Source organism: Camponotus vicinus, unplaced genomic scaffold (assembly GCF_025532165.1).
Source record: "Camponotus vicinus isolate PSW18456_S1 unplaced genomic scaffold, iyCamVici1.0 SCAF_1, whole genome shotgun sequence".
Lineage (NCBI taxonomy): Eukaryota > Metazoa > Arthropoda > Insecta > Hymenoptera > Formicidae > Camponotus > Camponotus vicinus.
The window spans coordinates 23,527,521-23,541,409 of NW_028141945.1; the positions used below are offsets into that span (position 1 = coordinate 23,527,521).

A 13,889-nucleotide genomic window follows, 5' to 3' on the forward strand; every position below is an offset into this window, starting at 1 on the left:
AAAGAGAAAGAGAGAGAGAGAGAGAAATGTTTAAAAAATTATAAGACGTTGGATATTTTGAAATTCTAGAAAATTAAAATCAATATTTAATTTATTTTTGAGAAAAAACTGGAGAGATAAATTTATTACATTGTACGAGACATTTTTATCCTCAATGATGAATATAGTATAAAGTTGAGAATTTAAACATCGATTTGATTTAATGATACTGGGCCACTTGAATACAATATTTGATAAATTTTATTAGCTTTTTTGATTATTGACATAATATATATTTGATATTGATTGATATAGTATAGTGCTGTCAATTATTTGCAACTTTCGGCCGGATTTCTTAGTTCACGCCTACCGCTCTCTCTCACCGCGCGCGCCTTAGCAACTGAGCCAACGAACGCTCGTAACTAAGGAGCGCGGCGGTAACCTCAGGCACGTGCGCGTCACAAATATAATGTGGCGATCTAATAACAGAAAATTATATAAAAAATAATAATAATAAAATTATATAAAAAAATTACAAATAAATTATATAAATAATAATAAAATTACATAAAATATAATATATAAAAAATTATATAAATAATATAACAAGGAGAATAGGTTTCCACATCACCCATGAGGTACTATTGTTGATGCGTTTTTTTTTAAGTGGTTTCTCCAGTAGGCCTATTCAATAGGCCTATTCTCCTTATTATGTTATTTATATAATTTTTTATATATTATATTTTATGTAATTTTATTATTATTATTTATATAATTTATTTATGTAATTTTTTATATATTATTTTTTATATAATTTTATTATTATTATTTATATAATTTATTTATATAATTTTTTATATATTATTTTTTATATAATTTTTTGTTATTAGATCGCCACATTACATTTGTGACGCGCACGTGCCTGAGGTTACCGCCGCGCTTCTTAGTTACGAGCGTTCGGTGGCGCGGTTGCTAAGGCGCGCGCGGTGAGAGGAGAGCGGTAGGCGTGAACTAAGAAATCTGGCCGAAAATTGCAAATAATTGACAGCACTGGTATATACTATACAGATATTTGCATTCCCTCTCTCTCTCTCTCTCTCTCTCTCTCTCTTTCTTTCTTATCACATATATCAATCAAGCAAATCAAGCAATCTACGAACTTACATTTTAAAAGACAAATGTTTTCAATCATTACACGTTCACGTGGGAAGCAGATCTTAATACATAAGTAATTCTGCATACATAAATAAAGAGTAAAGTCATAAATTAAAAAGTAAAGTTATTTATTTACAGCAATCAATTAAAATATTAATATATTATAAAAAAAGCTTAATAAATAAAAAAAGTAAAAATAAAAAAAAGTAATGATAAATAATAAATTAAAAAGTAGATATAAAATAGTAAAAAAGAACATAATAAGTAATAAAATAAAAAGAAAAATGTTTAATAAAAAACAACAAATAAAAATCTAAAATAAAAAATAATTAAATGAATAAAAAAAATAAAAAAATGAAATGCAAATAAAATAAAACAAAAATATTAAGTAATAAAAAAATATTTCACAAATATTTAATATTTAATAATAAAAATATAAGCTTAGAAAAGTTTGAAATAATATCTATTTGTGAATATTAATACAATTAACTTCAAACTATTATTAAATACTACATTTAAAAAATTATACATATATATGAGAAGTAATTATTATTATTTCAATTTATTCTTATTTGAATTGACTCTTTTCATATATTTAGCGTAATATGATTTACAAAGGCTTAAGATTTTAGAATTAAATAATACTGACAAATTACTTTGTTACATTGTAATTATTATTAATTCTATATTTTACAAGAGTAGTCGGGAGACGCCGCGCTAGATGTGTTCGGCGTATATACATGAATGTGTGTATGTATGTGCGTATGTTTTTAAATTTATCGCGGCGTCTTCCGACTGCTCTTGTAAAATATAGAATTAATAATAATTACAATGTGACAAAGTAATTTGTTAGTATTATTTAATTCTAAAATCTTAAGCCTTTGTAAATCATATTACGCTAAATATGTGAAAAGAATCAATTCAAATAAGAATAAATTGAAATAATAATAATTACTTCTCATATATATGTATAATTTTTTAAATGTAGTATTTAATAATAGTTTGAAGTTAATTGTATTAATATTCACAAATAGATATTATCAAACTTTTCTAAGCTTATATTTTTATTATTAAATATTAAATATTTGTGAAATATTTTTTTTATTACTTAATATTTTTATTTCATTTTATTTGCTTTTCGTTTTTTTATTTTTTTTATTCGTTTAATTATTTTTTATTTTAGATTTTTATTTATTGTTTTTTATTAAACTTTTTTCTTTTTATTTTATTACTTATTATGTTCTTTTTTACTATTTTATATCTACTTTTTAATTTATTATTTATCATTAGACTTTATTTTTACTTTTTTTATTTATTAAGCTTTTTTTATAATGATTTAAACGTTGTACTTTTGTTGGTAGCAGTCGGGAGTATTTTCTTTTTTCAAACAAGTTTCTTTGTAATTTAACCGTTTGAGTGCCACGGACTTTTGTAGAAACTCGATCGAAAAATGCCAAGCGGCGCGATAGCGCTTATCTAATTGCGAGTCGAAGGCCGGTATTCATAGTCCGATCTTATATTTGAGATCGTCTTAAGTTTGAGCTTGAAATGCTACGCAGCCATTTGATTGGTTGAATGAGGTCTCAAGTCACCCTCGGACCAGACTTAAGACAATCTTAAATATAAGATCGGACTATGAATACCGGCCGAAGAGAGCCAAGCGGCGCGATAGCGCTTGTTCGGTTCCATGTCGGAAAGTACCAAGCGCGATTGCGCTGGTTTTTACTTATAAGCAATAATTATTATCCAGGGTGTATACTACCGGAAAAAACCTGGAAAACCTGGAATGCTCAGGGATTTTGTTTTAACCTGAAAAATCAGGGAATTCTCATGGAATTTTATTAAGACTCAGGGAATTTTTTGAAAACTACTTCTGTGATCATTTTTTTTATATTGTAAGTGTAAACATTCGTTCTGTGTAGAATATCTTGAGCGATATCTCGAGCGTGCAGTTACTGTGAATTTACAGATTGATGCGCTGGCACTTTTGAATACTGGACGGAGGGAGCGCGGTCGCGCAGCTTGGCACTCAAACTGTTAAATATTCATTTATCGATTGCAACTGGCGTGGACACCTTCGGCACTTCTCATTCGCTATTTTTTATTGATTTAATTTCTCTAGATTTCAAAGCTTTCATACAGGTTTCAAAATCCCGCTCGCGGAAAAATCCGAGTGTCATCCTCTCTCTCTCTCTTTCTCTTTCATTCCCATCCAGCTTCTCGCCTCTCTCTCTCTTTATCTCTTCCCCCGTCGTCCTCTCCTTTTTTTCCTCTTCTGTTCTTCCTTCTTCTTCTTCTTTCTCTTCTTTTGCCAGACTGCACTGTGTTGAGCGCTATAAATCCTCTCTCGTCGCATCGACCAGCTTTTCCAATATCTCGATATATGCTCGATATGTTTCTCTCTTACAGCTTTTCTTTATGTTATATATGTATACACACACACGTTTTGCGATATATTTAATATTATTAATTTTTTTATATATCTAAAATAATAAAAAAATAAAAATATAAGTGGCGACTTTCCACACCACCCATGAGGTATCACCAATGGCGCGTTAGGTTTTTCATGTGGACCTTCGCCTGAAGCCCTATTATACCACATTGTTTTATATTATATTTTAGAAGGAAAAAAGGATAAAGGAAGAAAGTATGGGAAAGTAAAAATAAATACTCCCTGAATTATTTTTTGTTCTTTATTTAATAATTAATAATAGTAATAATTTTTAATAATAGTCGGGGCGCCTCCTCGGCCTCGTCCGCCTCTTCGGCCTCGACTATTTCGGGCGACGCCCCATCCGCCCCTGGTGCCCCTGGTGCCCTGGTTCCGCCGGGCATACCACCGGGCACGGGACTGGCCGCCTCCTCTTTTTTTGAATTGTTTTCTGAAAAATAAAATAAATTATAATGATGCATATATATATATATATGTATATATATATATAATTTGATAAAATATAATTTAAATATATAAAAAAATAATATACTATTTTGCTGCTGCGCCTGTTGTTCCTAGTGCTGCTGCGGCGGTTGCGGCGGTTGCGGCGGCTGCGGCGGCTGCGGCGGCTGCTGCTGCTGCTGCTGTTGTTGCTGCTGGTGTAACTGCATATATAACTGCAGCTGCTGATGCATCAATTGTTGCATCAGCTGCTGCATGTTGGGCTCTTGTAGAGCGAGCGCGCCCATTTCTTCATTAATTTCCTCTAAAATTTAGAACAATTAAAAACATGAAAATTTCTTAGTATTTTGTTACAAATAATGATTTACTTACGAGACATGTTGACGCTCAGCGCAAGTTCGTCTTGCCGTCTTTTCATGTACTGAGAATGAGGCACACTTTGTTCATTTGTTTCATGCCGTTTCATTTGTTTTATGCCGTTCATTTGTTTCGCGGCGTTGTCATCAGATAATCTTGTCGCCTTGTACGCTCGAGTAAACGTATTTTTTTATACGTGCCTTGTGAAATCTTGATGTTCAAGAAACTAACACAATCCCGATTGTGAGTGTGTTCTGATTATTTAAAATTCCTACATATCTTTATCCTTTGTAGTCTTTATCTTCTTTTATTCACTCTTCTTTAATTCTTTGTTTCTGTCTATTCTTTATTTCATAAAAATGTGCGATGAGTTAAAAAAAAATCTAAGCGAAGCTTTTCAGAGGCTTGGCTCAATGATGATCGAATTAAATGTTGAATACGCAAAGTATCTTTTGATGAGAGCTTGTATCATTGTATAATATGTAATAAAAATATTTCGTGCAATACACATGTTTTGAGACATGCGGATTCTGCGAGTCATAAAAATAATATTAAAGAAAATACTTTATCTTTAAATACTGATAATAAAAATTCAGAAAAAAAAAACATCAGAAAAATGTAAATTTAAAGAACAATGGCTAGATATTGAATTATTTAAGCCATGGCTACGCAAAGTGTCACATGACGTAAATTTATTTTTTTGTTCATTTTGTGATAAATCCATGGTTGCTGATTTGTCGAAAATTTATCGTCACGCAGAATCCAAAGCACATATAGAAATATGTAAAATTAAAACAGAAACAAAGAATACGAACGAAAATATAAACGTAGTAGATGATTCACTTTTGTCGTTTGAAGAGCGAAAGAAAATAGCAGAAATTCGGTATGCTGCATTAATTGCTGATAAAAATATTTCGCATCAAACTGCAAAAGAAATCCTCAACTTTTTTCAACATATTGGAGAAGATCCTAATGTGTTAAAAAGCATGAGCATGAGCCGAACAAAATGTAAAAACATTATTACAAATGTTTTGTGCCCGGTCGAAACAGATCGTGTCGTCAATAAAATTCAGAATACAAAATTTTCAATTTTTATTGACGAAACATCTGATATAACAAATAATAAATGGATGACTTTTCTTGTTCGATACATTGATCCAGAGACATTAGATATTCGCTCACAATTAGTTAAATTAATCGATATTGATGCCAAAGATTCAAGTGCAGAAAAGTTGTTTCAGGCATTTAAATGTGAAATGTGGAAATTACAGATACCGTTTTTAAATATCGTAGCTTTATCATGCGATAATGCATCTGTTATGACAGGAAAACATTTATCGTTTAAAAAAAATTGGAAGAAATATGCTCACATTTATTAACATTTTCATGCCCATGTTATTCCTCCGCATTAGCAGCGCATGCTGCTTGTTCTAAAATGCCTGCATATTGCGAGGAATTTCTAAAAAAAATTGCTACTTATCTCAATAGTAGTCCAAAACGTTCGGCTATTTTTCTTGAATTTTGTGAATGTTTCCAAGAAACAAATCGCAAAATATTGAAATTATGTGATACACGCTGGCTTTCGCACTATTTATGTATCGAAAGGCTTCTTGAATCTTAGGATACAATTAAATACTTTCTTACTGAAATGGTTGTGAGTGAAAAAACAAATTCTAGAGAATATCTATTGTCTATAATGAACAACGTAGAGATGAAAGCTTATTTTCTGTTTTTAAAATACGTTTTAAATTTCTTTAATGCATTTAATGCATTTTTTCAAGCATTAGAAACAAGGATTCATTTATTACATCCTAAATCTATAAACTTTCTTTTCCAAATCTGTCGAAATTTTGTAAAAGAAGAATATTTAAAACCATTTTCTACAAACATTATATTCTCATTAAAAGAAAATCAAAAAACTATGAATGAAATTATTTTAGGAACAGAATGTGAAGAATATCTAAACGAATTAACGCTGAAAGGTCACATAAACATAGTTAATATTGTTCGAGAGAACTGTTTAACATTTTATGTGACTGCTGCGGAAGAAATTCGTAAAAGATTACCTATAAATAACATTTTTATCAAAGTTACAAGTTTTTCGGCCATACATAAGTTTATTTGATAATAATAGAGAAACATCATTCAATGATATTTCTTTTATAGCTAAAACTATCGGCGGTTTTGATGAAAATGGTTTAAAAAAAGAATGGATTGCTTTGCCATTAGATTTTACAATGGAAGAAAAACAAAGCTTTTCCAAATTAAATTTCGACAGCATGTGGAAAAAAATTTTACAAAATCAACATAATAATTTTGCTAAATATCCCAATTTAAAAAAGGTTATAAGTACTATAAGATCTCTTCCAAATTCAAATGCCGATTCGGAAAGAATGTTTTCTCTTTTGAATAATTTAAAAACGAAAAAACGTAACAGTTTTTCGTCAACTACTGTTAATGCTATTTGTGTATTTAAATCGGCATTAAAAACGAGGGGCGAAACTAGGGCTAGTGATATACTTCGAAGGCTTCGACATTCGAACTTCGAAGCTTCGAAGATTTGAAGCTTCGATATTAAAATCTTCGAAGATCGAAATCTCGAAGTTTCGAAGCTTCGAAGGTTCGAAGTTTCGAAACTTCGATACTTCGATAATTCAACCTTCGAAGCTTCGAATAATTAAAATTATACAATTTATTAATTTAAAATAATAATAATTATAATACCGCGATACATTTATAATATTTAAATATTTGTAGGTCATGTGACGTTATGTTGCTTTTCGGAACTCGTGATTCCGAATTCTTAGAGGTGAAATATAAAGTGTGAAATAGGAATTTTGGAGTCAGTGTGTGATTGTTGAGCGAGTAGAACACACACATCTTTTTTTTTTTTTTTTGAGACAGGAAATGCTTTGCGCACTTAGCAATCAGACCCGAGGGAGGTCTGATTGCCGTCGTGGGGGACTCCCGGTTTACCCCAACCCACGTGGGTTGGGCCGGTTTACCACCCAGTACTGACCCGAAATGTCAGCACCGGACCCTAAAACCTGTCTATAGCCCCTGGCCGTTAATAGGGATTTACGTCCACCGGGAACCGCTCGCGCATAACATCCAGTGGACAACCCTATAGCCTGGTCTGTGAGGACCCTTCCCGAAGGGAGTCGCCCCCCTTACACACAATCCTGACTCAAGAGTCTGTAGGGAGAACGGCCGAGCTATTAGCCATTCTCCCCTCGTCCCCAGGGAGACGTGCAATGCGAGTGGGAGCCCTCACTCCCACCCGCTGCTCCCCGGAACGGAAGGCAACCAGCACCTTCCCCACACATAAAACGCCGAAGCGCAGAAACCACGAGGAAACAATAAGGAAACGAGCAACGACAAACCCACCCGAGGGTGGGGAGCACATTTACACGTACTAAACGTAACACCTAACATAGGGCACAGATAATCACGCCAACATACGGTAAAGGTACCAACACCAGACTATGGACAGAGGGCGTATCCGAACCAAACAATTCCGGATCTCTCCGGAGAGCATGGCCGCAGCCCCCATAACTACATTAGACGTCACCAGACAAACTCCATTCAAGGGGACGACGACATGGGCTCCGTAGAGCCCTGCGAGTCAGGAAGGGGCCCGACAGCGCCCTCAGACGCAGCTCGAACCCCCTCCCGACTGCCCTCACCCAATGCCGTCGAACTTCCAGGGGTCGACTCTCCATCCGGTCTACCCGGCACCTGACGTCTCCGCTCGGAGGCGTCCTCCCGATCGCCCGTGTTCTTCTTAGGAGGAACGAATGGGCGAGCACAAAGCTTTGAGCCTGCTCTGTGGTTCGCAGGCCTGCCTTTATCAGCGCACGGCACACAGTGCGGAGGCGCCGTACAGCCAGAAGCGCTGTGGCCCTCCCTGCCACAACGGTAGCAGCAGTTGCTACGATCCGACGTCGATCCGCACCTCGCTGATGTATGGCCGAAGGCCAGACAGTGGAAACACTGGAGGGGGCGGCGACCCAACGGGATAACCGAAAGGGCCACCCAACCCATCCTCAGCTCACCAGCCCGAACGAGACTCCGCGCCACATGATCGGGGCAACGGAGCCACATCGTTCCCACGCCCGATCCCGAAGGGAGCCTGATGGGACCCGCACGAAGGTCCTCCAGCTTACATCCTCCAGCAGACACCACAGCCGAAAGAATTTCCTCCCGCGAGAAAAAACTCATGAGACCACGAATTCGCACCTCACCTTTACGAATGGGACGACCCACTCGAACCTCCCCAACCGCAGAGAAGGTCTGCGAAAGGGAATCAGCCAAAGCCTTCGCCCTCTCGTCTGCCCGCTTCCCAGTTACGGACAGCAAAAGGCTTCCGGTAGCACCACGACGCATGTGCAACTGCTCGATGCCCAGAGCAGACAAACTGACCTTAGACCTAGCCTCGGCCAGAACCGAGGCATAAGTTCTGTCCTCTCCTCCCTTTTTCTTGTCAATGGTGAGCGACACCACCGACGTCGAGGGGGGGGGGCAGGAACCCCCAGGTTACGCCCATCCCGGGCAGCAGCTCTCCCACTTGCCTTTTTAGGCCGGCGCTTTCCTCGGGATCCACCTGAAACAACAACCGCCCCCGAACCCGAAGCATCCGCCGAAACCCCCGCGGCAGCGGGGGCGGCGGAGCCCCCGGAAACAGGAGCAGCCACGCGCTCAACAGCGCGATCATCCGCATCCGATGGAAGGGGAATAGACTGAGTGGCCCCTCTCGAAAGAGAAGCCCCAGCACCCTCCTCAGGAGGCGACCGTAAGTTAGCCAAGACGATAGAAGCGATGTCTCCTCTCAGAGCTGCAAGTCGCCCATCCAAAAGGGACGATACCTCGGCTAACGAGACAGGTCGATCCCCCGCCCCAGCGACGGCAGGATCACCCGCAACAGCAGTTGACGGAGACCCCCCCCCGGGCGAAACCGCACGAGGTCTCTTCCTCCCTGGCTTCTCAAACATGGAGGCCTCTATAGTGGGGAGCGCCGCACGAAGGGCGGCCAAATCCCCAGAAACACGCTCAAGCTCTTGCTCGAGGGAGGATATGCGGCCCCTTAGCCCCTGGTTTTCACTCCGAAGAGCGTCCACCTGGGGATCCGCAGCCGCACCCACCCTCGCAGCGAACTCCTCAGCGATGCCCCCAAGTTTCATTGAGGACACGAGAAGCTCCCTGGAGAGGACCTCGTCCATCCCAGAGGCTCCCGCAACTCTCTCAACTTGGGAGCAGAAAGTCCCAGCCAGCTTCCTGAGTCCCAGCGAAGTGATCCCCTTTAGGCTGGCTGAAAAAACTCCACGGGGAGGAAGATTCTTCCTCCCGACCGCAGTTAAGATTGGGCCCGATGCAGAGTCCAAAATCCGCTCGATGTCCTCCAAGAGGAGCTCTTCCCGCTTGGCCGCATTGAGGCGTTCTTTAGCCTCGGCAAGACCTATATAATCGCCAGTCGTGGCGGGACGTCCACGCGTCTCCTTCTTCCCGGAGGAAGAAGGATTTTGGGGCTTACCTCTTTTGGGATATTGTTTTCTCCCAGTAAGCAGGCGTTTGTCCTTCGGGGTCCATTCCGGCGACACACGCTCCACGACCTCCGGAGAACTCGGCGAGGAGATAGTCATGAAGGAGGGATCCCTCTCCTCCTCCTCCCCGTCTCCACTGTCTCCGCGAACTACTTCGGGGGTGCGAGGACGCTCGATTGAGTCCTTCCTCGCCACATCAATACCACTCACGAGCTCGGAAAGTCTCGAGTGCTCCCTGTTCACGACCACACTATATCGCGGACACCCGCGATCATAACTGGTCGGTTCGTCCTTAATGAGCGACACATAGTCCAAAAGTCCTGCGATCCCACACGCATCCGCACATGGCGTACGCAATAGCGCGTAGATCCAGCACACCCGGCAGTCCTCACCACAGCCCAAAGCGGTAGTCCATTCCTCTGGATTCCCCGCCGGCAAAAATCCAGATGGCCCGTCGTATGATGACGACGAGAGGGTGACCGGGACAGTACCACCCCCCCGCCGGCCCCTGGTATCCGAACCCAGGGAGTTCGTCTCCTTTGTAACGTTGTCCATGTCTGTAACAAAGAAAAATGGTTTTCTGTCGGGGTTTTCCTTCCCTTAGGAGGAGACCTTACCCGGCTAACGAAGCCTCCACTCCGGGTGTTACATGGTGTTTTCCTTCACCAAGCTCGGGTACCTCGGGATCGCAATTGCCCGTACACCAAAGAGACAAGCTCTATGATGCCCCTGAGGGAAGAACACACACATCTAATCTAATAACGTCACGTAAATTTTTTTATTTCTTTTTGGGAATATTTATTTTATCAATACTGTTATCAATACTGTGCGTATCAAGTCATGTTAGCAGATTCTGCTTGGTTTCTGCCACCTATCTGCGTCAGATTCTGTGAGCAGGCTCTGCTCGATTTTTGACATCAATTTGTCAACTTAATTAGTAATAACAACTTCAGTATCAAATTTGTAGCCTTTTTGCTAACATTAGTTGGTAGCCGACACTTGGCATGATATGCTTTCTACAGATTTTGCTATTTGGGTAACTATTGCTATCCATGTTCTTTCATATGTATGATGAAGAGGAAAAAAAAAAAAAAGAATAATAGCCGGTTTTTATCTGACATCCTCCAACAGTTATATTCGTGTGCGCAGTATATTGGTATTGTATCTATACAGATGTTACCTATACATACGAAGTGTAAGAGAGAGAAAGACAGAATGATAGTCTTTTCTTGTCAAGCCGCCAGTATGTTACCACAGAAATTTCCCCATATGTGCGTTAGATATAAATCTAGTAATATCCGCTAAAGCGTTATTTCTCCTTGAAAAAGTTATATTTTTCCATGAATTTTTTTTAAATATATTCCTTATAGAATGAAGTCGGGCGCTACAAAGCCAGATTTTGCATTTTGGCTCTTAAAAATTTATAATAAATAAAATACGCGAACTCTCGTACCTAGCTGCACCTGACCCGCTACTAGGTGCGCATCTGCCATTTATTAGCAATTTTATTTTGACTTTTTATCCAAAAAATCGCTCTGTAGCAACCTGCTTGAGGTCTTACTGATTACAAATATCATAATTTTAATATAATTCTCTCTGTATTTTGGCTAAAATAACGCTTTTGCGAATTGATAGTTCCGGACTCTCCGCGGGAGGTCTCCACCGTGCCTTTAGCCGACCCTTAAGGTACCTTTTCATGTGTCGCTCATCGCTCGTTTTGAGCGATAAAAAAGTCACGTGACTAGATTGTCGCTAGCGACTAGCTATTGAGCATGAAAAGGGCTCCAGCAGCGATTTAGAAAGAAAAGTTCCGTTGAGACACGCACAGTGTAAAATAAATATAAACAAAATGTCACAAGCAAGAAAATATTATAATTGGATGATTGAGTGCACAAAAATTATAAATGAAAATAATATAAAGCAGAACAATATAAAGAAAAGATTAGCAGTAGCGGCAGTTCTTTATTATTTAGAAGAAAAAAAGAAACGACGATACAAAAAAAAGTTTTTGGGTTACTCCATCATCTAAAAACATTATAAAACAGATTATTTTTGTAATTAACTAATATAAAATTTATAAATTTATAAATACAAACATTCTACCTAATACAAAATAAAAATACAAATTTTCATCCGTAATAAAATTGGAATAGCCTTCTAGACATGTATGCGTCGGTACTTCATCCTCATTACAAATAGTTTCACATGACATTCTATAAATAAAAATATATTTCATTTATTTTAATGTTTTCTTGCCATTACACAAAAGATTTTTAACATCCCAGTTAGCCAAGTCTGCTCGAACAGATTTCGCCAAGTGCTTGCTAAAAATTGTTGTCAGCAAAAAGGCTACAATTTTGCTACAAGAGTTGTTATTACCTGATTAAGCTGGAAGATTGGCGGCAAAAACCGAGCAAAGCTTGCTGACAAAATCCGACAACAAATTGGCGGCAAAAAGCAAGCGAAGCTTGCTGCATTACTTGACGTCAAATTGGCGGCAAAAACCAAGCAAGATCTGCGCGCACAAAATTTGACGTCAAGTTGGTGGCAAAACCCGAGCAAAATCTGTGCAGGAAAGTCTGATGACAAATTGTCAGCAAAAAGCAAGCAAAGCTTGCTGCATGACTTGACGTAAAATTGGCAGCAAAAACCGAGCAAGATCTGCGCGCATAATTTGACGGCAGATTGGTGGCAGAAACCGAGCAGAACCTGCATAATCGGTATTTAGATGCCTTGATTCAATAGTTCTTTTTAGTAGCTTTCCGCTACGCGATGCACGCTTTCTCGCAATCAAATTTCTGTTAGAAGTAGATATAAAGGTCCATATTCTGAATCCTCTTTTATCGATAAAAGCGCCTCTAAAAGTGGCTTACAGCCAATCAGAAGGCTTATAAGCCACTTTTAAAGGCACTTTTATCAATAAAAGAGGATTCAGAATATGGACCAAAGCCTGCTAGTGGCTATTAATAAAAGATCAAAAGTATATTTCTATTGGTTTAATTTTTGATATCTCATACAAGCCTAATATGAGAATATTAAACTGATTAGAATCAACAGGATAAATGGAAAATTATCCTATTTGAAGCATAAAGCAAGAGTTTAATTATCATATAAATTATGTCTCAATTTGATAAATTAAATTTAATTATGTTCACAATTTACTTTATTATTAATTAAGTTGAAAGAGAATTTGCTACATGAGATATAACTACGATATAACATTACATTTCATAGTTATTTATGAAAAGAAAATTATAATTTACCAATAAAACTTATTCTGTAATATTAAATTTTATTGCACTTTGGTCAAAAGCAGATCATGCTCGGTTTCTACCGTCAATATGCTGTCAGATTGCGCGCGCGCAGATCTTGCTCGGTTTCTGCCGACAATTTGACGTCAACATGTCAGCAAGCTATGCTCGGGTTTTGTCACCAATTTGCTGTCAGGATATGTCAGCAAGGTTTGCTAGCAAAACACGAGCTTAATGCGGACACAGATGGCTATGGATTTGGTGTGGAATTTTGATTAAATTTGCTGCCAATTTGCACGCAATTTGTTAACATTTTGCTTACTGGGATAACCTTATATATCAGCAGATTTATATTTACATTTTTATTATGTATAAAATTACATTATAAAATATTATTATATATATTTAATATTTATTACAAAATTATATACTTACTCTTTGATTATCCATTTGAGTCTTAAAATTTCAAAATTATCGCTCGTGAATATCGCTTGTAGTTGGAAAAATCCAACTACAGAATCCCGTCGCTGGCGACTACATGACGTCATTATGGCCCATATTCTGAATCCTCTTTTATCGATAAAAGTGCCTCTAAAAGTGACATATAAGCCTTCTGATTGGCTACAGGCCGCTTTTAGGAGCACTTTTATCAATAAAAGAGGATTCAGAATATGGGCCTATGTCGCTAAAATCGAGCGATAGAGCGATGTA

The 13,889-nt window shown here is 38.1% G+C and overlaps 1 protein-coding gene and 1 long non-coding RNA gene across 6 annotated transcripts; both read right to left on the reverse strand.

Moving 5' to 3' along the window:
- Positions 1-3,846: 3,846 nt before the first annotated feature.
- Positions 3,847-4,784, reverse strand: LOC145959723 (uncharacterized). The gene is made up of 3 exons (XM_083078845.1): positions 4,403-4,784; positions 4,119-4,334; positions 3,847-4,016 (listed from the first exon to the last, which is right to left on the reverse strand). Exons 1-2 carry the CDS (start codon positions 4,512-4,514, stop codon positions 4,144-4,146), a joined length of 303 nt encoding a protein of 100 aa, XP_082934971.1. The 5' UTR covers positions 4,515-4,784; the 3' UTR covers positions 3,847-4,016; positions 4,119-4,143.
- Positions 4,785-11,869: 7,085 nt separating this feature from the next.
- LOC145959724 (uncharacterized) lies at positions 11,870-13,889 on the reverse strand. 5 transcript variants are annotated; one of them, XR_014435143.1, is made up of 4 exons: positions 13,614-13,889; positions 12,307-12,442; positions 12,031-12,140; positions 11,870-11,952 (listed from the first exon to the last, which is right to left on the reverse strand). It is a non-coding gene; the product is annotated as an uncharacterized LOC145959724 (long non-coding RNA). The 5 variants fall into 5 exon arrangements; XR_014435144.1 differs by having other exon boundaries at positions 12,024-12,140; XR_014435146.1 differs by having other exon boundaries at positions 12,307-12,492.